Consider the following 24,427-nt stretch of genomic DNA (forward strand, 5'->3'; position numbering starts at 1 on the left):
CTATGCCACATTGTGAATCTGAATATGAAAGAAGCTGGCAAAATCTCACTTGAGTCACAGAAAATATGTATGACGTTCTTGTTGAATAGCTTGTTACAGCAGAGGAATTCACCAAGAACATTGAGGAAATTCAACAGAAAAAGATTTGAATGAAATAGGTGTTGATAGACTCCAAAATGTAATCCCTCATCTCTCTTATACGCTAGGTATAAGAGGGGATGAAGCTCATTGCAGTACCCTCTGACAAGGTTGCTACCAACAAGCTGTAGAAATTCTCAGTAGCAGCAAGCTTAGCTGTCGAATTCAGGAAAACTAAGTGAGGGTTACTATCTATGGAGGTGAGGCTGCCACAGAGGAAAATCCTCCATGGGTATCAGTTACCAAGATACCAGGAAATTTCATTGAGATCACCATTGATGATCAACCATCCCAGCTGCTGACGACTGAATGGCTTCCTGGTCTGTAATGTCAAACGTTTATCTTTGCCAGCTAAAGAAAACTAAATTCGTGTGAAGAAAATGGTTGTGCTGAAAAGTCGCAGATGACAAATGGCTCCAGCTGACAGGAATGTGTATTGAGAGAATCACTGTTGGTGACAGAACACAACCCATTGAATTGGTTGTTTTTGCAGAATGTAGTCATACTGTTATTCCTGGCTGGGACTTCCTGCACACGACAGTGGAAGACCACACCTCCAGATTGACAATGTTATTCGAATAAATACACATAGCAAGATTGATCTGGATGGTTGTTTGACATTGTCATTTTGTCATCAGCAATGAGAGGAGTACCAGTCATCAGTCTAAATGTTCAGTTAAATTGTGAAGCTTTTGTCAGCTGCGAGAAGATATACAGGGTCACAGAAGAACTCTGCATGCTAGCTACAGTCGTAAGCATTGTAGGTGGTCTAGGACAACTTTAGATCACTAATTGTCAAGAGCAACCACAATGCATCCCTAAAGGTGCGTGTGTAAGGGCAGCAGAACTAATCCAGGAAGGGGAGCTTATTCCATGACTGAAGAATCTGGCTCTGCTACTACTGCACTGCAGTTAACACAATTGAAGAACTGTCAATAGGATTTGTCCTGACCAAGTAGCAATGTCAGTGAGTTTTAGCCATTATGTGCCAATTTTCAGACACTTTCAAATCCAGAGAGGAGAAACAACTTATAAGTTGTTGCAGGCTGAACGAAGGGTAATCCAAGAGGGAGTGGAGAAGATGCTGCAAGATAACATCATTAAACCTTCAGAGTGCCCTTGGTCCTCATGAAAGAGGAGGATGGTCCAGGGCATTTGTGTGTAAACTACCACCTACTGAACAAAACCATGAAAAAATATGTCTGCTTACTGCTACGCATTGATGACACTCTAAACTGCTTGAGACGAGCTAAATAATTCTCAACTATACACATGCGGAGAGGCTACTGGCAAATCTCCACAGCTTCTGTTGGCCTGAGTTTAAAAGTCATGCCATTTGAACTATTAATGCTCCAGCCCCTTAGAGTGTATGATGGACAATCTGCTTCAACAACTTCAGTGGGTGATATGTCTTTGCTATCTGAATGATGGTTCAAATGGCTCTGAGCACTATGGGACTTAACATCTATGGTCATCAGTCCCCTAGAACTTAGAACTACTTAAACCTAACTAACCTAAGGACATCACACAACACCCAGTCATCACGAGGCAGAGAAAATCCCTGACCCCGCCGGGAATCGAACCCGGGACCCCGGGCGTGGGAAGCGAGAACGCTACCGCACGACCACGAGCTGCGGACATCTGAATGATGTTTTTCAGTGACATTTGAAGAAAATGTAAACTGCCTGACACCATGTTGAAGTGTGTTCAAACTGCAAGCATGCCTGAATCTGAAAAAAAGTCTCTTTACCACCAAAGAAATAAGTCTGGAGTCTGTCCTGATCCAGAGAAAATAGACCCAGAGCAAATAAGAGCAGTCACATATTCTCAGACCCGTCAGCACATTCATGATGTAAGTAGATTTTTTTTTACCCCCAGCCTTTGCTTATACTACCAATGACTCATAAAGGACTAGAAGTACCAGGGCTCATCCCTTACAAGAACTGCTGCAGATGCCAAATTTTCCTGAAAGAAGAGCAGGAAAATCTTTCCTTGTCCTTAGAGAGGTTCCAACATCATCTTAAAGCCTAGTATAATATAATGAAGATGCTTAGTCAATACTTCACAGTGATGCAAGTGGGTGTGGGGTAGGTGCTCCTCGAGTACAAACCCAGGAAAATGCTGTGAAAGTGATGGTTTATACTTCCAAAGTACTCTCAAAGTCAAAGAGGAAGTACTCTGTAACCAAGAAGAGTGCATTACAGTTGTTTCGGTCATCAAGTTCCAGCTATATGTGTGGCAAACAGTTTGCTGCTATGACAGACCATCATTGTCTGTGTTGGCTGACTAGCCTGAAGGATCTGTTGGGACAATTGGTAAAAGTGTAAAACACTTGCACATGCTTCGTTATACATCACTAACTTGCTTGTCGTGACGCAAATCTAGTGTTACCCACTGTGAGGATTTTGAGTTTTGACCGTGTGTTTGTCTAATGGATGAAGGGTATCAGACAGTAATTTTGTATATATTGCAATTAATAGAAAAACTAAATAGGCTTTACTTTGAGGACAATGAAAGTAGAAAAATTCATACGAATGAAACAATAAATGATTGCTAACCTAATTTGGCATATTAATTTGAAACATTATGTTTAAGAAAATTGAACAAGAGTTGATGTGACTTTCATTAAAATTCCCTTTGAATAGCACATTGGATACTTATGAATACAGCGCTATCTAAGTTGTGGGTTGCAGTAGTTACCATTAATGCACCAACCAGTAATCATAGAAAGCAAGATAGTGCCCCACTCTTATAATAACGGTTACAATCACTATCATTACATGATTCGGTACTGAGATATTACTGGAAGAAACACTGAACTAAAGTCAGGCTGAAAAGATTTCTGACTTAACTGATATACGCTTTTATATTGCCATTTATAGAAATGCACCAGATTTCTTTAGTAGCAAAAATATACCATTTATCTTTATAATATGAAAGGAATATGGTGGGGACCCATAAACTGATATTGTCTCACTAGGCAAACTCTATGATTATTTCAGAAGCAAAGTTCAGTTCAACCAAAATTTTACTCAACACTGAACTCTATTAACCTCAAACAATCATTCATGATTGCACTCAAGGCTAAATTACGTTTCAAATAAGTTTAATTTGTGTGCCCTTTTCATCACCTGTGAAGCAGGTATTTTTAGACAGTAACATTTACACCCTGTGGCACTGAATTTTTTGCACATATAATACACAGAAACAAATCACTATTTTGTTAGAAACAGGATACTCAGTTTTCTGCACACTTAGGATGGGATCCTGCATCAGTTCACAATTAGGATAAAGTTAGGGTTCAAAACAGTTGTTTATAGCACTCTAATTATTATTGAAAACACTCAAACAAGTTACTGGTCCATGTTATTATACATATCTGGAGTTGGTGGAGCAGTGGCAAAATAGTGGTGGCAAGCTATTTGGCGGCTAACTGTACTCACGACTCTAGATGTCAAATGCTCTTTACAGTTTCTTCTTGGTGACAGATTTTTATCTTATTAAAGCCATTCCTTATTTCCTCTTGGTGGAATTCTTTATATAGACCTGGCTTTGTTTTGATATGTGCTATTGTTTAGTATGCTGTTTCCATCTCCTTTTCAGCAACTTTGGTCGCCTTGGGGTTTGACCTCCATTTCCAACATGTGAGCCATTTGGGGATGAACACCCTACCTAGTTTCCATGGTGCAGGCTCCTCTCCCCTCCCTTTTCGCCTTGCACCCTAGCCCTCTTCCTGCTAGGTCACCAGCACGGTAGCCCAGTCTGTGTGGTTGGGCTGTTAAGTACCCCACTTGGCTGAGCCCCTTGACAACACAGGGATCACACTGCTAGTACCTGAGCTGTTAACACCTCGTGTATGCCAAGGAATCGATGCTCATCACTTTCGGGCATCAGAACTCCCGGCAATGATCGCTGTGCCAGACGGCCCTTGCTGTGGCTGGGTGGTGCCCACGGGGCGGGCCCCTGGTCAGAGTGGGTGGTACTAGGGCTGACGCCTCGCACATGATATGACAAAAGCTTCAACATCCTGGCGATTTCCCCCCCCCCCCCCCCCCCCAAGAGGTCCACAACTCTTTTGTGGATACATGCTTGACGAGCACAGGACCCTGAGCTAGTGCAGCTCTCTTTCCTTTCCAAGCTGCATACCTTCCTTTTCCACATCCTTCCCTATCCCCCATCCTCCCCCTCCCCACCTTCTCTATCTATGGGAGTATGTTTCATGATTACATCCGGAGGAGGACACTTGAAACTGTAAAACAGTCTCCCCTCTTCATGTTCTCTGCTGGCAAGTCTCTGTCCTCCCCTTCTCCTTCTCTTTTTCTTGCCTCTTCTCTTTACCCTCTTTTCCGCTGCAGCGTTTGAGACCTCTCTTCTTTCCTTTTCTTTGTTCCTCCCTTTTTCTTTCTTTCTTTCTTTCTTTCTTTCTTTCTTTCTTTCCTTCTTTCCTCCCTGTACGTGTCTGAAGGCCGACCCACGCGTAGCTGCTGATGGGGTAACGCATAATTCCCCACCCCGGGTAGGACACATACGTACCCCACTGGTAACGGCCAGGCCCCGGGAGGGGTGATGACCTGAGCTGGTGCCTTCCGAACGTGCCAATTGTTCCCTCCATCCGTTCCTCGGGAGGTGTGAACAATCACCTAAGGCGGGAGTGCCTTCAGCGAGGGCCCCCACAAGAAAGGAGCACACCGTCGGAGACTTCTGCAATGGTTTCCTCTACATCTACAATTTCTGCTCACAAGCAAAAGTTAAATGAGTCTCAGCCACTGACAATTCTTCCATCAGTACCACAGTTCCTTGTTGTTTCTTGGTTTGACGAAGGTCAAGACTTCTCCACAGTCAACCCTTTCATTATTCAGAAAGGTGTCAACAGTCAGAGCCCTCCAGGCACAAAATTTGCTCCGAACTTCACTGCTACACACCTTTCCTGTCCGGGTGGAAGCACACTGCACTTTAAATTCAACACGCGGGGTGGTTTATACACACTCACTCGATGGATTGTCCAACGAGGAAATTCAAAACTACCTGTCTGACCAGGGCATAACAGCTGTTCATAAAGTCATGAAAAGGACTTGGTTCCAACCCGTACTATCTTCTTGACATTTGACATAGTTCAACTTCCATCGAACTTGAAAGCAGGCTATAAGATAATTTCAGTTCACCCTGACATCCCCAACCCTACGTGTTGCTATTAGTGTCAGTGGTTTAATCATACCAGCCAGTCGTATTCCAATCCGGCCAAATGCGTTACGTGTGGCAAGGATGCCCATGAGGGTGCTTGTCCACCTCCATCCCCTCGTTGCATCAACTGTATGGGTGACCACACTGCTTCCTCTAGAGATTGCCCCATTTTCAAAGATGAACAGCTTATTCAAGAAATCAGAGTGAAGGAAAAGGTGTCTACATTTGCTGCTCGTAAGTTATTCGCCAGTCGAAAGCCCACTCTGCCTCCAGCAGGTAAATATAGCACTGTCCTTGCATCTCCTCGGCCTACTAAGGAGGCAGGCACATAGACTTGTGATCTCACCTGTAGTGCCATGGTCATCAGATCGGCCAGCGCAAAGATCGCCCATTCAGCCTCCCCACCATCACCTGCTCACTCTAAGTTTCACACTTCATCGGCTTCTGCAAAATCACGAGCGCCAAAATCAGACACTCAGGCTTAAAAAAAAAAAAGCCTACTTGCAAAGATTTTTTTTTACGTACCCCTACTTCACAACCATCGATTCCTCCCTCATCTCCACGTCCTGTTTCCAAGGAGGTCATAAGAAACCCAGTTCCTCTCCTTCTCCGCTACAGCATGTCTCATCTACAGCGCCACCTGGCGGTAACCACCCTTGGCCGTCTTCAGTGTCGCCAAGACGCACTGCTGGCGGCTGATCAACCGGCCGATGGCTGGTGGCAGGAGCTGCCCCTGAACAACCTATGGATGAGGATCTTCAGCCTTTGGATGAGGATCTTCTGCCTTTGGCTGAATCCCGTTCCATGCTGTCAGCCGCAGCTCTCAGCAGTCGTAGAGTTGAGAGCAACCGTGGAAGATTTTTCCCTTTTCTGTCCACCCATGTCCATTATACAATCCGCATCATTAGAGCCAGTCGGGATGAATTGTCAATCCTCTTATGATCCTACTCGCCGGTCATCTTCTGTCTTCAGGAAACAAAACAGCGTGCCCACGACCGGTTTGTTTTCCCTCATTTTCAGTCAGTCCGGTTTGTCTTCCCCTCTGTTGAAGGCACTCCAGCACATGGAGGACTCGTGATTCTTCTCCATGATACTGTCCATTATCACCCAATCCCCTTAAATAGTTCCTTCCAAGCTGTTGCTGTCAGTCTTTCCCTTTCCGGATACACCTTTTCTCTTTGTACCTTATACATGTGATTGTCCACACAGATGGCAAGAGCTGATCTCCTTCATCCTCTTGGTCAGCTCCCGCCCCCCATTTGCTGGTTGGGACTTCAATGCCCACCACCCACTTTGGGGATCTCCGCGTCCTTGTCCGCGAGGCTCCCTATTGAATGCAGTCTTCCACCAAGCGGATCTTGTTTGCCTCAACACTGGGGAGCCTACATTTTTGTCTGCCTCCACGACGAATTTCTGTCATTTAGACCTTTCGGTCAGTACTGTTCAGCTAGCTCAGCACTTTGAGTGGTTCGCTCTTGCAGATACACACTCGAGTGACAGTTTTCTGTGTGTCCTTCGATTGCAGCAACAACTGCCATCTATGCGCCCGAGACGCTGGAAGTTTGACCAAGCCAATTGGACACTTATTCCTAGTGTCAATGATCAGGTCACTCATGTTACAGAAGTTATTCTTCAGGCTGCGGAACGTTAAATACCTCGCACCTTCGATTTACCCCGGCACCCACCCTGTTCCTTGTTGGAATGAGGTGTGCTGTGACACACTACATGAGCGACAACATGCTCTTCGCGTTTTCCGCCACCATCCTACTTCGGCCAACTGTATCTGCTATAAGCAGTTACGTGTGCGATGCCGTCGCGTCATCTGTGATAGCAAGAAGGCAAACTGGGATTTCTTTACTAGCTCTTTTAACACCTTCACTCCCTCCTCAGAAGTTTGGAGTCGAATTCAACGGTTATCTGGTGCGCCTAGTTTCTCCCCGATCTCTGGGCTCACTGTTGCGCATGATACGTTAGTGGATCCCGTCGCAATTTCTAACTCATTGGGTCAACACTTTGCTGAGATTTCGAGCTCTTCAAATTACCTGCCAGCCTTTCTCCCGAAGAAACGTGCAGCGGAAGTACAACCTCTGGCTTTCTCCTCTCCAAATAGCGAAAGCTATAATTCTGTTTTCTTCATACGGGAACTCCAACATGCACCCTCTTCTTCTCGCTATTCTGGCCGAGGACCGGATGGTATCTACATCAAAATGTTGATGCATTTATCGTACTATAGTCTGCGGTATCTCCTTCGCCTTTATAATCAAATTTGGACCGACAGTACTTTTCCCAGAAGATGGCGGGAAGCTATTGTCATTCCTGTTCCGAAACCTGGTGAGGACAAACATCTCCCCTCTAGCTATCGCCCCATTTCTCTCATGAGTGGTGTGTGTAAGGTTTTGGAGCATATGGTGAATTGCCATTCAGCCTGGTGGCTGGAGTGCCGAAGCCTTTTAACACCTGGTTTCAGAAAGCATCGTTCTGCAGTTGGCCATCTTGTTACTCTCTCCACTTCTATCATGAACAATTTTCCCATGAAACGCCAAACAGTAGCAATATTTTTTGATCTGGAGAGAGCATACGATACCTGTTGGACAGGCATCCTCTGCACACTGTTCTCTTGGGGCTTTCGCGGTCGGTTGCCCCTTTTTCTTCGCGAATTTATGGCAGAGCGCACATTTAAAGTGTGGGTGAACACTACCCTCTCCCGTACTTCCTCCCAAGGGCTCCGTGCTAAGTGTTGTACTTTTTGCCATCGCCATAAATCCAATTATGGATTGTCTCCTTCCCAATGTCTCGGGCTCCCTTTTTTGTGGACAATTTTACAATCTACTACAGCTCTCAATGGACCAGCCTTCTTGAACGACTTCTTCAAGGATGTCTCGATCACCTCCACTCTTCCGCTTTTCTCCCAGTAAGACCATTTGTGTCAATTTTTGGCATCAAACGGAGTTTCTTCTGCCTTCCCTACATCTAGGACCTGTAGACCTTCCGTTCAGACGTTGCTTAATTCCTGGGTCTTATGTTTGACAGAAAACTGTGCTGGTCCTCCCACATTTCCTATCTTTTGGCTCGCTGTCTGCGCTCCATCAACACCCTCCATGTTCTGAATGGTACCTCCTGGGGAGCGAACCGAGTGGTCCTTCTCTGCCTTCATCACACCTTAATGCGCTCGAACTTGGACTATGAAAGCATAGTTTACTCCTCTGCTCGGCCATCTATTATTCAGCGACTCGACTCTGCCCACTACCGTGGATTGCATTTAGCGTCTGGGGCTTTTTACACCAGCCCTGTGGAAAGCCTTTATGCCGAGACTGCTGACCCTCCGTGGTCCAATCGGCGAGCTGTCCTCCATGCCTGCTAATCCGGTCCATAGCCTTCTTTTCGACACCACCTTGGATTTAAGGTATGCAGGCCACCCTTCCTTTCTACCACCACCGGGAGTCATCTTCCGTCAACTGCTACGTTCTCTGTCTTTCCACTTTCCTAAAACTTTCTTGACAACTGGGGGTACGGCACCACCTTGGCTCTGTCCCCGGACCTGCCTGCTCCGTGACCTTTGTTAGCTTCCCAAGGATGGTACCCCTTCTCTCGTTTATCATCAGACATTTGCTGCTCTATGCGCGCAAGTGAAGGATCGGCTTTTACTGCGGAGCTTTACACTGTTCTCCAGGCTTTCCAGTACACCCGTCACCGTCAGTGGATACAGTATGTTATATGCTTAGATTCTCTCAGCTCTCTACCCTGTCCACCCTCTGGTCCCCCAGATTCAGGACTGCCTCCAGTTGGGGGGCGTCTCTGTGGCATTCCTCTGGATCCCTGGACACATTGTTATCCATGGAAAAGAGTGGCCGATATAGCGGCCAAGGCTGCAATCTCTTCTTCTGCCTGCTGTTCGCATGGTTCCCTTCGCCAATCTAAAGAGTATTTTATGTCGTCGTGTTGCTCTTTTATGGCACGCACATTGGTCTACACTTCCCAAGAATGAATTGCGGGACGTGATAGCTCTTCCTGTGCTTGGACCTCTTCCTCCCGAACTCATCGCCGGGAGGAGGGAATTTTAACTAGGCTCCGGATACGGTACTGCCTTTTTAGCCATCGGCATCTTTTAAGTGGCAATCCTTCCCCACTTTGTCCCCATTGCTCTCAACTGTGGACGGTGAGACACTTTTTACTTGAGTGCCACTATTTTACTCCGCTGCACACTCGTCTACAGCTGTCGCCTGATATATCTTCCATTTTAGCAGATGACACGCACTCAGCCGATGACGTTCTCGAGTTTATTAGTGTCAGTGAGATGACGTCTGTCATTTGAAGCTCTTTTTGGAGAAAACAACTCCCCCTCCCCCCTCTGTAGTGGTTTTCTAAGCTTTCCTTCAGTTTTTTAGTTTTCCCACTTTTCGAGTTTTGCTTCCATTGCTGCTGATATCCAATTTGGTTTATTTTTTTACCTTTCCCGAAGCCACAGACCAGGCGCTAACGACCATAGCAGTTTTGCGCCCTAAAACCATAACACACACAAAACAAAATAAAAAAAAAAAACTGCTGGCCGTTCTATGACTGTCTCTCAGAGTAATAGAATACATGACACTCCTTCTGATCCTACGGCCTTCCCCTCCCTGGTCAACCCTTGGGAAGAGGGTCAAGCTCGCCGGTCTGGGCTTAACCCTTTCCCTCGGTACCTGGTTTGTACCAGGAGAGATGGCGAGAGCACTACAGGTGCCTTTATCCTGGCCTTCGAGGGGGATCCCCTCCCGGTGAAGGTAAAGGTGATGTAAAACCTTAGAGTCCAACACCGATGAGATGCTTTAAATTCTTACAGTTTGGACACATGTATTCCCGCTGCACCAATGGGCGCCCCCTCCATGACGGGAGTGCTCCCCCGCCAGTGTGCATAAATTGTAGTGTGGAGCATCCTCCACACTCGCCAGCATGCCCAGTGTATGTGAAAGAAAGACAGATTCGAGAGTACAAGACCTTAGATCGACTTACCTACACCGAGGCTTGTCGAAAGTATGACCGGCTCCATCGCGTGCCTGTAACTTCTACTTTTGCTTCAGTTACATCCATTCCCCATGCTACCTCCTCCTCTGCACAGCCTCGCCCCATTTGACCTTTCCTCAATCTCCCACTCCCCCACCACATCAGTACCCATAATACCCACCCCTTCGGGTGCTGCTACTCCTCCCCTACCGCAGAAGTGCTCCCCTTCTTTGGGAGCCACCGCTACTGGAGCTCCTTCCCAGAGCTCCCCTTCCCTGCACTCCCCTGAAAGGCGATCTGCAGCTCCACATGGGCTGCACGCGCACTCCGCGGCTGGTGGGCACCAAGATGGCCAGGCGTAATTCTGTGCCCGACCTCGCTGCAGTCTGCCCTTCACTTCCTTCACAAGAGAAGAAGCAGAAACACAAGAACAAAGGCAAGGTCCCTCCAGTACCTCCCTGAGGTGCTGACTTCCCCTCCTCCAGCCAATGAACCAACAGAGTCTAACTCCTCGTATATGGACATTACCCCCATCTTCATTGGTGATGGATGGCGACTCAGTGGCGTGACTGGCTTCAGTCCATTTGCTTCCCATTTGGACTCCAGCTTGAGAATCCTCCAGTGGAATTGTAATGGCTATTTGCATCACCTCCCAGAATTGCAGCCCCCTTCTTTCCTCCTACTTTGCTGCTTGCATTGCTCTCCAGGAGACCCATTTTGTCAATTTTTACTCGCCCACCATTCGTGGGTTCAACGCTTTCTGTCGGAACTAAATTGGCCTCTTGCAGGCTTCTGGTGGTGTTTGTACCTTGGTCTGCAAGGACATTGTTAGTAAATGGGTTGCCCTCCATACCACTCTGGAAGCAGTTGCTGTCAGGGTCCATCTGGCCACTCTAATCACAATCTGTAGTCTCTATATCCTGCCTGACAGGCCACCCCGCATCCCTTGCCCTAACCACCCTTCAGCAACTCCCTTCTTGCTTCTAGGGGACTTTAATGCCCACAACCCTCTTTGGGGTAGTCACAGACTACTGCCCTGGGCAGGACAGTTGAAGCTGTTCTGGCAGGGCTTGATCTCTGTCTCGTAAACACTGTCACTCCCACACACTTTATTGTGGCACGCGGAACTTTCTCTGCCATTGACCTTTCCATTTGCAGTCCTGGCCTTTTTCCCTCCATTCAGTGGGTGTACATGATGACTCGTGGCAGTGATCATTACCCAATTGTTTTGACCTTCCTTCAGTATATCTCGCTCCATCACCCTCCCAGGTGGGCCTTCTCTAAAGTTGATTGGGATGCCTTCTCCTCTGCTACCATCTCCCTATACTACCGCACAGTAGTATTGATCAGTCTACACAGACTTTGACTGCCGCCATTGTTGCCGCAGCTGTTTCAGCCATTCCTTCTTCCTCTGGTTCCCCCATCGGAAGACGGTCCCTTGGTGGACTCCAGAAATTGCTGTGGCCATAAAAGACCGCCACAGTGTTCTTAAACGCTTCAAGTGGCACCATTCTACTGCTCTCCTTCTGGTCTTTAAACGATTTTGCGCCCGGGCCCATTACCAAATCAAATTTCAGAAACAGAGTTGCTGGGAATGATATGTGGCTGACATAGGACCGCACACTCCCTCTTCACAGGTTCAGATGAAACTTGGCCATCATCGTCCTACCGGCGTTGCAGGAATTTCTGTGCATGGTGTTGTCCTTACCTGTCCGAACTTTGTCACAGAGCATTTCGCTCAACACTTTGCCCAAGCCTCTGCATCGACTCAGTATCCATGAGCGCTCCGAATGACTGCCTTTGTCATTCGTTTCTCGCTGCTTGGAGCCATATAATACCCAACTTTGCGAGTGGGAATCCGCCAGCGCCCTCCCCCTCCGTCCCATCGTGGCTCCTGGACCAGATCAGATACATAATCAAATGCTCCAACACTTAGCGGTGGCTGGCCACCGTCGTACACTGACCCTTCTCAACCCCCTGTGGAGCGAGGGGGTATTTCCTACCGAATGGCAGGAAAGCATTGTTATTCCAGTGTTGAAGCCTGGGAAGCCACCTCTTCAGTTGGATAGCTACCATCCAATTAGCCTTACCAACTCTCTCTGCGAGCTCCTTGAATGCCTGGTGAGTCGGCTGCTGGTTTGGATTCTTGAATCCCGTAACCATTTGTCATCGACTCAAGGTGGTTTTCGCTGTGGCCGATCTACAGTGGATAACAGTCCACCTGGAGTCTGCTATCCGGTCGGCTTTTGCCCATTGACAACACCTCATTGCAGTTTTTTTTAACCTGCATAAAGCATAAGACACCACCTGGCGCCACCACTGGGGCCTTCGTGTGCTCTGCCCGATTTTATCCATAACTTTCTTTCCTGTCACTCTTTCTGTGTCAAAGTTGGTTCCTCTTACAGCACTTCCCATTGGCAAGAAAATGGGGTTCCACAGGGTTCTATGCTGAGCGTCCCTCTCTTTCTCGTCGCCACTAATGGACTGGTGGCAGCTGCTGGGCAGACAGTCCCCCCCCACCTCTTTGTATGCTGGTGGACACCCATCGTTTTTTTAATCTGGTCTTTGATGCGCTGTTGACATGGCTCCCTCATCTTCACCAGCTGAAGAGCACATGTTGGTTACATCTCAGTGTTCTTGGATGTCTGTGCAGTACCACCTGGGGTGCAGACCGCTCTATTCTCCTGCGATTGCAAAAAGTGCTGGTCCAGTCTTGTTTAGACTATGGGCGCCCTGTCTATGGTTCTGCATCACCTTCGACATTGCAGATACTAGATCCCATCCACCATTGTGGGTTCCGACTTGTGACTGGTGCCTTCCGGACTAACCCTGTGATTAGCCTTCTCACGTAGGCGGGGATTCCACCGCTGCGAGTTTTCTGCCGACAACAGCTGATATCTTATGCGCTCTGAATTCGCTGCGCACTGAAGCACCCTAATTATGGTCTCCTTTATACAGACACGGAGATCAAACTTCCTGCAGCGGCGGCCCCGATGTGGGTTTACCATGGCTGCCCGCATTTGGTCACTCTTTTCTGAGCTCCAGCACTTCCCTTTACCACCTCTTTTCTCCGCTGACGCACGTACCCCTCCGTGGTGCGTCTCTCGGCCACAGCTCTGTCTTGATCTCTCCATCAATTCAAAGGATTCTGTCCCTCCGGAGGTCCATCGCCACCAATTCTACTGTCTCCGCAGTGATTTGTACTGATGGCTCCATGGTTGCTGGTCACACTGCTTATGCTTACACCTATGTGAGACACACAGAACTTCGTTCCTTGCCAGATGGCTGTAGTGTTTTTACTGCAGAATTGGTAGCCATGTTGCACGCACTGGACCGTGTCCGTTTCTGCTCAGGACTGTCCTTCATTATCTGTAGTGAGCAGTTTGCATGCTATCGTCCAGTGCTGTCCTCGCCACCCGTTGGTCATAGCTATCCAGGACTCCCTTTCTCTCCTTGATCAATGTGGATGCTCAGTGGTTTTCATTTGGACCCCAGGCCATGTTGGGATCCTTTGCAATGAACTTGCCGATCGACTGGGTAAATTGGCTACTAATGGGCCATGTCTTGCTAATGGCATTCCAGAAATAGACATTCACTCGGCATTACATTGTCAGGTTTTGTGACTTTGAAATGCAGAATGGCACTCTCTTTCTTCGCCGAACAAGCTCAGGCCGATAAAGGATTCTACAGCTATGTGGCGGTCCTCCTTAAGACCGTCCATAAAGCCTCTGTCGTCCTTTGCCGGCTTCACATCGGCTATACTTGGCTGACTGATGGTTATCTCCTCTATCGTGAAGACCCCCTCTCTGTCGTTGTGGGTCAATATTGACTGTGGTTCACCTCTTACTGGGCTTCCCGACTTAGCCGCCCTGCGGCGGACTTTTAGCTTTCCTGACTTTCCCCTGGCGTTAGCTGATCTAGTTTTACAATGTCTTCGTCATGAGGGTTTTTATCGCTTTATTTAAGGGTGGGACCTTCAACCTTATCGGTGGGTGGAGGCGGCAATCTTGCTCTCCCCTTCACCCCTATTGGACTGGCTTCGACTGGGCTTCGTGGTTGACCCCTACCCTGTGCCTTCCCACTCCTTTCATTCTTTCCTCTCTTCTTCTGCCTTCTTCCTTCCTTCTCTGTCAATAATTTGTAATTTTATGGCCATTGTAGTTCCCTCTTATAGTGTGAGGTTTTATCTGTTTTAGTCATTCGAAGGTCAGAGGGACTGGTGACCGCGTGGTTTGGTCCCTTCTCCAATCCAACCAACTTTCGATGTCTACATCTACATACATACTCCGCAATACCATATGGTGTGTGGCGGAGGTACCTCGTACCACAACTAGCGTATTCTCTCCCTGTTCCAATCCCAAACAGAACGAGGGAAAAAATGACTGCCTATATGCCTCTGTACGAACCCTAATCTCTCTTATCTTTGTGGTCTTTCCGTGAAATATAAGTTGGCGGCAGTAAAATTTTACTGCAGTCAGCCTCAAATGCTGGTTCTCTAAATTTCCTAGTAGCGATTCACGAAAAGAACGCCTCCTTTCCTCCAGAGGCTCCCACCCGAGTTCCTGAAGCGTTTCTGTAACACTCGCGTGATGATCATACCTACCAGTAACAAATCTAGCAGCCCGCCTCTGAATTGCTTATATATCTTCCCTCAATCTGACCTGATAGGGATCCCAAATGCTCGAGCAGTACTCAAGACTAGGTCGTATTAGTATTTTATAAGCGGTCTCCTTTACAGATGAACCACATCATCCCAAATTCTACCAATGAACTGAAGACAACTATCAGTCTTCCCCACAACTGCCATTACATGCTTGTCCCACTTCATATCGCTCTGCAATGTTACACCCAAATATTTAATCGACATGACTGTCAAGCACTACACTACTAATGGAGTATTCTTTACACCAGTCACAAATCATGTCCAAGTCATCTTGTATCCTCCTACAGTCACTCAACGACAACACCTTCCCGTACACCACAGCATCATCAGCAAACAGCCGCACATTGCTATCCACCCTATCCAAAAGATCAATTATGTAGATAGAAAACAACAGCGGACCTACCACACTTCCCTGGGGCACTCCAGATGATACCCCTGCCTCCGATGAACACTCACCATCGAGGACAGCGTACTGGGTTCTATTACTTAAGAAGTCTTAGAGCCACTCACATATTTGGGAACCAATCCCATATGCTTGTACCTTAGTCTGCAATGGGGCACCGAGTCAAACACTTTCCAGAAGTCAAGGAATATGGCATCCGTGTGATACCCTTCATCCATGGGTTCGCACGTGTACCGTACAATGGCTAGACACTGACTGCGTACTGTTCACACCAAGGAGCAGCCCAGATCGACCACCAAAACCACCTTTTACATTGCGCCAAGCCACTTCTGTTGCGGAGGGGCTTCCCTTATCTTTTACATTTCACAATACATGTTCCCTAAGCATGAACCAACTTCCAATATACAAATTTTTCTTTGTGAACATACATATATTATAAAATTTCATTATTTTACACATCATTTAACTTTTTCCCTATATACATTGTGAACTTTAAATTTCCTGTCACACATCAATGACCTCAACTAACAAAGTACAAACACTTCATAATAACAGATACATAGTTACGTAGTCCAAATCTACTTCTAATCGATGTAGGTGTTACAAGTGGCTCTGAGGCTTCAGGAATTCAGCATCAGAATGGTATATGGAAGCAGACACAGACACAAACACAAGGACACTGACTACCTTTCAAGGAATCCATTCGAGAAATACAGCAGCGTACATGAAATCCCAGCTCACTGCATTAAATGACATTGCTGCTGAACAGAGAGAAGATCCAGCAATGCTGAAAATCATTGAAGTCTTTCAGTAAGAATGAGGAAATGACCAAAGGAGATTCCGATAAATATACAGAACATTGTTTAGAAGAACAGACGGATGGAAATGATTGCTAAATATTGCAGCTCATCTACAACCAGCTGCCGTGAACTTATTTCATAGTGCTCAAACATGTGGCCACCTGGGACTCTGGCCAGGTTTATACTGGTCATTAGCCACTGTGAGGAATGCAAGCAATGGATTTATATGTCACATTTACCTCTGGGGTACCAATTCTGCCTACAGCAGCACCATTTCATTTAATTGTAATCGACTTCTTGGTCACATTTCTGAAGTTAACAAACAGAAATCAGTGGATAATAGCCTCAGCTAACTACTTCGCATTGTACTGTCACCAAAGTTGTGCTGACTTCCAAAGCTCTGGCAATTGCAATGTTTCTTGTAGAGGACATCACTTCGAAGCACAGAGAACCTCGTAGGAGGATATCTGGTTGTAGGAAAGAATAGTGTGAGGTAATTTCATGTTGCAACATTACCTACAGGATAAAAATTGTATACCATCCACAGATGAATGGTCTCACAGAATGCTTTAATAAGATGTTGGCAGATATTCTCTCCATGTCAGTTGATTTTGAACGGAGAGATTGGGATTGCAGCGTCGAAGTGAGCAGGAGGAGAAAGGAGGGAAGGATGGGAAAAGGTAGAAGACTGCTGCAAAGAAGGCAAACTTCTCGATATAATATTGGGTTGTTTTGAAAATCAGCCTTATGCAAGCACAATTTGTTTATTTTTGTATTTATCCAGACATGTTTCGACACGTGTCCTTCTGTGGCTCAGATTTGTAAAGTATAATATGAAATTTATAATAATTTAACTGTTGTAGGCCTAATAATTGCTATATGTGCAATTTGCTTTGCTTTGTTGCTCACCTTAAAATTAAATCGCTAAATGAGCTGCATTATTTTACACTTTTTTGTCATTTTTTGATGGCATGTCGTCTGCAAACTAGCCATGAAGAAAATTAATGCATATTTATCAAGAACTGTTTCATGGGTAGAGGATATGTGCGTTTATGTACTTACGTATTTTCGTCCTGTTGCATGTCTGGTGGGTGTCTCTATCAGTGGCTATTCAGTGTACTGTTCCCACACAGTTTTTCACAGAATTTGTGCTCATTAGTTCACTTCACATGCAGTTAAACAAAATGTTGCGAACATCTCTGAGAGAGATGTTATGTTGTTGTTGCTGCTGCTCAGTTGTTCATCATTGTTCTTGTGTTTGTAGAGAGCTGGAAAAAGGGTGGGGAGGGAACCGAGAAAACAAAAGGTTTTTCCTTTTTTAGGCTGTTATGTTTTATGTGGGGAGGTGCCTTTGTATAGTCCATTGAGTGTTCCAAACAGTGTTTTGTTGCATAGTTTTGTGTTTTCATTCAGGGCTCTCTTTCCTTGTATTATTCCATGTGATAGTTCTCTCTTGTGAGTTTTTGATAGACTTGCTTCCTCTGAGGGTCTTAAGATCAGTCTCCATGTTATTTGGGTGGTTGTTTTCTTGTATTAGATGATCTGAAAAAGTGGAGTGTGTGTACTATCACTTCTTAGTGATCTAAGAGTTAACTGATAGATTCCTGCTTTGGAGAATTTGTCTCCTGGCGTGTTCTAAGTGCTTAGATTTTTCTGTACTGTTATTTGTGTGGAATGATATTTGTTGCCCTTGTTTCTTCTGTATATTTTCCCCCATGGACGTTTTTGTTACTGTATGTTAGTATGTGCATGCTGTCCTCTTTGTAGGGTGTTTGTCTGTAATTTGTGTTCTTGGTTATCTGTTGTTGCTGATGATTTGTTTGTGGTTAAGTTTATCATTTGTGTGTTGTACCCATTATCTTTGGCAATTCGGTATATCGTGTTTAGTTGAGTTCTGTTGAGCCTATGTAGCATACTTGAGTTATTGTGCTTAGGGTTGGTTGGAGTTGATGTACTTGTTTGTTGACGTCTAAGAAATTAAGTTTCATTTCCTTTTCTGTCTCAATGGTGAATTTTATTTTTGGATGAACTGTGTAATTGTTTTATTCGGGTGTCTGTTTCATCAATCAAGCAATTGATGTCATCCACATATCGGTACCAGTATAAAATCTTCTGTTTGTTTGGCTGTAGAAAGAAATGTAACTTACCTCATTAAAAATTATCTTTAGACTAAAATTCATTAATATTGTTTTCCAACGTGATTGCCCTCAGGGTAGACCAGATATTGGATCCCAGTAACTGTTAAGTAAAGAACCAGCGATGTAATATTTGTTGTTATTTTGAATTTTCCAGGGTGCAAGGCACACTTTTTCTGAAGCAGTGGGCAAAAATGTTGCAAATCCCACAGCAATGTTGTTATGTGCAGCAAAGATGTTGAGTCATGTTAATCTTCATACTTACAGTGAAATGATACGTAATGCAGTTAACCATGTACTCCAAGATGGGAAGGTATTACTGTAATAGTTTATTAGAATTAAATACATCAATGAAATAAATGTGATATAGTAACATTTCCTTGTTCCTAATTTCAGGTAAAAACAAAGGATATTGGTGGCCAGTCAACAACAAATGAATTCACTTATGCTGTGATTGCAAACTTAGGCTGACTTGTGTGTGTATATATAATTATTTATTTGAAATTGTACCTGCTACCTGCATGTAAATTAGGGGTCAAAGTTGTCTGTCCCCATGCTTTTGTAAATGTTAGTTTCTGATTAAAAACTGAAAATGTAAACTATAGTGGAACTCAGATTGTACATTTTTCATGATTCTACACCATAAATTTGTAGCCTCCTGTGAAAAACCAATAAGATAAATGCTAAAAATTTCCCGATTTTACACTCCTTGCTATTGACGATGGGAGTAAACAAGTAACACAAGTGGTGCCAGAGTTAAGGAAATATTTTAGGCCGTTTTGGAGAGGGGAAATGCTGGCATAATCAACAATTGGTGTTGCAATCAGGATAAAACTACCGCCAGGTAACAGAAAAACAGAGTTGACACACGAGCTGGTATGTGGTGAAGGAGCCCAGCCACTGTCTTTTCTTGTGTCACTTAAACTCAGTCTCACCTTTTTGCATGTATTTCCTATGTAATGTATTCAGCAACAATATTAATAAAGACCAAGTCTCGAAGAATATGCTCGCTCGTAATAGAGGAAATGTAGTCCATTTCTAGCTAGTGAACTCACCCAATAGCCAGTGCTACCAACACACAAAATGAGCTCTTCCCCTGGATGTGCAGGTAGGGATAAAAGCATTTCTGAAGTGTTGGAAATATATTTTTCATGCAGATGATGTGCTATGAGAGAGATGTCAGACAGAAATAGAACAAGGGTTTTGCAATAGCACATTTTAAAGACTTTCCTGTTCAAATTTGACATACAGTTGCAGCAACTACATACATACTTTGATCCATGAAGGAGAACTGTAGCATCTGAGCTTGCTTTCAAACTTACACAGTGACAGAAATTCAATGAGCCAACTTCTAATAAGGTTGTGGTGTGAATTCAACAGTGACAAAGTTTGCCATTAAGCAGATGTCCACATTTATGCTTTAACCACTTAGCTGCAGTGATGTTTTTGGTTTAATTTAACGTGTTCATCAGTTTTTGCTTTTTTTCTGGGGAGCAAAAAGGATGATCTCTCAAATGCGTGTTTTGAATATGTAATTGTTGGTAAATAGCCCTATTACCTTTTACCCAGACACCAGTTTCAATTTTTTGCTGTTCCTGTATGTGTCTTAACTTCCTCATTTACTCCTCCCTCTCTCTTTAGTGTGTAACTTCGTAACCATGGGACTGATAACCTCCCCTCAATCAATCAATTTTTGCTGTAACAGCATGTAATGAAATGCATTACCAAAAATTATTGCTTAAACATTGTACTGTACATTTAATTTCTTTCACTTAAATTTTATACAAATTATTGGAGAGGATTGATAATTTTAATCATTTCCTCAATTTTGTGTTTTTTAAACCTGGACCACATGAAAATGTAAAATAGGTGTTTGACTGCATAACATTTTTAATGTTACCCACACTTAACACTGATCTTTCACATCAGGAAAAGGAAGCTACACAATTGATATTCAGAATTTTATTCCACAATATTCTGATTAATCACATTCAAACTGTGAACTCTGAAACAGCTTCAGCCACTTTTTGAGCCAGTTCATCACAATGTTCTCTAGTATCAGCCTCAGCATAAACACGGACAACATCCTCTGTGCCAGAAGGCCTGCAAGTAATTCACAAAAACACTGAAAATCTGAAACAGTATGGACTCCCAAAATTAACAACTATTAAATTATACTCACCGAATGAAAGCCCTTCCACTGGGGTACTGAGATACAAGCTGATCCACTTTGTCTTGAAGACCCAAAGGTGATACACATTTCCGCTCAGCATCAGCAGTCTTGATTAAATTACGATCCTATGATAACACCAAATACAATGTAACCTTGCCTCAAAAGAGTGTAGATAGTGTGTTACTTGTTGAAAAACTAGCATGACAAATCAATCCTTAACTCAAAAGTTGCTGTAGTAGGTGAAGGGGGACCAAAATTTGAACTGATGTTAAACATAGGCCAACTTCTGTGTTCAGAAAATTGTATTTTCAAACGTTGAGAACTGACTTGACATCATGTTATTGCTAAAGGTGCTTTTTACATATCTGTCTCAGTGGAAATGTCAAAAATTATCACAGTTGTCGTTTGTACTGCTGCAATTAATGATTTAGTATTTCATTGGGTAAATTTTTTACTGTAACTTTTAGACTGCAGAGGGATGTAAGTTTTACTTGAGTAACTATAAATGGCATTCACTACCAAATGCTTAGAAGGGTGATATGTCCTTCCCACAGTTATATCTTCTCCTTGGCTGTTTGCTTTACTAATCCACTCACATGAAGTTTAAATCATTAATGGACAACAGGTAATAAATATTTCTCACCTTGACAGTGACCTTGAGTAGCTTGTTAGGCAAATCTGTATAGGCTGCAGCCCAGTCCATAACAGACCATCCACGTGCACTTAGCACAGCCTCTACTAGCAGGAGGTCAGATAGTGCATCTCCAGTTGCTTGATTGATTAGTTTCATGGTTGCAAGCAGTTGCTGTGCAGCATCATTACTAAAACATGAAAGCAAAAACATGGAATCAAAAGCTATTTAACAGTGCTGTGAATGTTTTGATGTCCTTTCAGTAACTTCATGTAAAGTCCACATACTATATTGTTTTGTCTGAAAATAGTTCCATTGCCTGTTATCTCAACTGAGTGTACATTAGTTATGTGACAATCTAGTATCATTTAAAACCATAGTTGCATCAATAAACTCAGAATTTTACTAGTGTGATATTTGGAATGTTACAAGCAATGAAAGTTGAAGACTACATTTTATCCATATTTATTTGACTTAAATGAACTCAAAATATTTTATGGAAACTGTTTTTCTTAATACAGTAAATTTGTTGTAAAATTGTATTGTAATTTCAATGCAAGATCAGTTCTAACTTCACTGCATTGTCCTGTTGTAATCCCTGGAAGCTCAAAAGTTGCACAATGAACATGTTACTACCTCTGACACTACTTACGAGATGAAAGGAGTGTAAAGTTAATACACAAAGCTGTACAGATATATGGTCGGATCCTGATAAAATTCCAAATGTTAAGAAATGTAAAATCTTGCCGTTACAATATAATGAATCACAATTGGGAACAGTCAACTCACACAAATACCTGGGTGTACCATTTTTATACTGGAATGATAAAAAATGGCATAAAGCAAATTGCGTTTCTTACTTGAAACAACATAAGCACTCCCTAACCAATTACAAATATTGACAGTTTTTAGTCAGGACATATTTCCCGACTTGCTTCACTCTTCAGAGGACAGACTTCGCCATCTACTGATGAAAGCAGTATCTTGTTAAATCTGGATTCTGAAGCAATGAGAGCATTCTCCGAAATTCGTGTAGTAAGCTCATCATTTTATCAACTGTAGACTGAAAATGAAATCCATTCTAAGTGCCACAAATGGAAAAAAATATCGTTTAATCAAAATGTGGGCTATGTGCCTAACACTACTCAGTTAAATCTGGGCTACCTGATATTCACTGTGGAAGTGGTTCGAATAATTGCCACAAGAATGCATCTGAGTCATGTGCCAGAGGCCCAGAACTGCCACATTAGCCATTGCTGTTAGTTTGAGTTTACGATTCCATGGTGTAGGAAATGTTTGTTTATTAATAAAATGTTTGTTTAGTGCAGTGTAGTGCTGTTATGGACATGTTAAAGAAAAGCTGTGAAGGAACTGTTGTCAACTCAAGAAAAAACTGTGAGTTAAAGGGGAATCCAACCAGAACATTATGCTACCTGAAAAACATCATCAACCTGCTGAGAAGTGTGAGGTCCCCTTAGACCGTGTCAGAGTTTTACGTAATGTTCATCACAGAAGACCGTTTTTGGCAACAGTGATGAAAAGGGAAATTTCTCCGACTTCACCAAGGCAGCAAAAGACTAAATCTGAAAATTTCAAAGTTTTCTCGGATGAAAAAAATACTACTTTTGGTGAATCAGCACCATGGGAACAGAAAAATGTGGTCAAGAAAGGAGTTAAAAGGTAAATAACAAAAGACTTGGAAACTGGGAAGGAGATTGAACAATAAGAAAAAAGATGATTTGGAAAAGTGGTTGTTATAGTGACAGGCAATGTCTACAGACTGGTTTCGGAGTTGGAAATGATTGGTACTAACTATTATTTCGACACTGATCTGTGGACTGTGTCTTGTGACAAGTGTTTTTATTGGGTGCAGCTTCAATAAAGTGTGTCTACTGTCACCTTAAAAGAATGTTTTGTTCTGATTTGCTCATCAAGCTGCTTCATAGTTGTATTATTAAGATAATTTTTAAGATCTCATAACCTGAGATAAACAGAAATCTTTAAATGTGTACTTACCATGTAAGACAGACAGATTCGAGCTGCGGAAGCACGATTTCAGAGTTGTTTACCTGAGAAATGTTATGTCATATCTAATAATGAATAAATATAGTATGGAAGTTTTGGCAGAATGTAAACAAATTGAGAGCGAAAGTAAGAAAGTAACAACACCAAATAAATATGCAGGTAGGTGTGTGTGTGGAGGGGGGGGAGATGATTGGTGATTTACCATAACAGTCTACCTGAAATAACATATTGCCAAATGCATTCTTTGGTAATCATTACTGAATATCCTACTTTTAAGGAATATAGATCTATTCCTGTGATCTCTGTTACTTTGTAAGTCAAAATAAAAAATTTTACAGCAGCAGCCACTATTTCATTTATGGTATTTCAACAATTTAGTTTTGTTTCCCATGAACCATGGACCTTGCCGTTGGTGGGGAGGCTTGCGTGCCTCAGCGATACAGATGGCCGTACCGAAGGTGCAACCACAACTGAGAGGTATCTGTTGATAGGCCAGACAAACGTGTGGTTCCTGAAGAGGGGCAGCAGCCTTTTCAGTAGTTTCAGGGGCAACAGTCTGGATGATTGACTGACCTGGCCTTGCAACATTAACCAAAACGGCCTTGCTGTGCTGGTACTGCGAACGGCTGAAAGCAAGGAGAAACTACGGCCGTAATGTTTCCCGAGGGCATGCAGCTTTACTGTATGGATAAATGATGCTGGCGTCCTCTTGGGTAAAATATTCCGGAGGTAAAATAGTCCCCCATTCGGATCTCCGGGTGGGGACTATTCAAGAGGACGTCGTTATCAGAAAAAAGAAAACTGGCATTCTACGGATCGGAGCATGGAACGTCAGATCCCTTAACCGGGCAGGTAGATTAGAAAATTTAAAAAGGGAAATGGATAGGTTAAAGTTAGATATAGTGGAAATTAGTGAAGTTCAGTGGCAGGAGGAACAAGACTTTTGGTCAGGTGAATACAGGGTTATAAATACAAAATCAAATAGGGGTAATGCAGGAGTAGGATTAATAATGAATAAAAAAATAGGTTTGCGGGTAAGCTACTACAAACAGCATAGTGAACGCATTATTGTGGCCAAGATAGACACGAAGCCCACGCCTACTACAGTAGTAGAAGTTTATAAACTAGCTCTGCAGATGATGAAGAAATTGAAGAAATGTATGATGAGATAAAAGAAATTATTCAGGTAGTGAAGGGAGACGAAAATTTAATAGTCATGGGTGACTGGAATTCAAGAGTAGGAAAAGCGAGAGAAGGAAACTTAGTAGGTGAATATGGATTGGGGCTAAGAAATGAAA

The 24,427-nt window shown here is 43.8% G+C and overlaps 2 protein-coding genes across 2 annotated transcripts in view; one reads left to right on the top strand and one right to left on the bottom strand.

The window, feature by feature from the left end:
- LOC126175754 (isocitrate dehydrogenase [NAD] subunit beta, mitochondrial-like) overlaps nt 1–18,902 on the top strand; it is a 46,343-nt gene extending 27,441 nt beyond the window's left edge. The window contains exons 8-9 of the mRNA XM_049922720.1: nt 18,458–18,613; nt 18,697–18,902. Of these exons, the coding sequence (XP_049778677.1) occupies nt 18,458–18,613; nt 18,697–18,771 (231 nt within the window). The 3' untranslated portion in view covers nt 18,772–18,902. The remainder of the gene's footprint in view (nt 1–18,457; nt 18,614–18,696) is intronic.
- Nucleotides 18,903–20,095: 1,193 nt separating this feature from the next.
- LOC126175753 (phosphoacetylglucosamine mutase) overlaps nt 20,096–24,427 on the bottom strand; it is a 135,136-nt gene continuing 130,804 nt past the window's right edge. The window contains exons 10-12 of the mRNA XM_049922718.1: nt 21,117–21,294; nt 20,483–20,598; nt 20,096–20,403 (exon numbers count right to left, since the gene is read on the bottom strand). Of these exons, the coding sequence (XP_049778675.1) occupies nt 20,292–20,403; nt 20,483–20,598; nt 21,117–21,294 (406 nt within the window). The 3' untranslated portion in view covers nt 20,096–20,291. The remainder of the gene's footprint in view (nt 20,404–20,482; nt 20,599–21,116; nt 21,295–24,427) is intronic.

This window comes from Schistocerca cancellata, chromosome 3 (assembly GCF_023864275.1).
Source record: "Schistocerca cancellata isolate TAMUIC-IGC-003103 chromosome 3, iqSchCanc2.1, whole genome shotgun sequence".
NCBI lineage: Eukaryota > Metazoa > Arthropoda > Insecta > Orthoptera > Acrididae > Schistocerca > Schistocerca cancellata.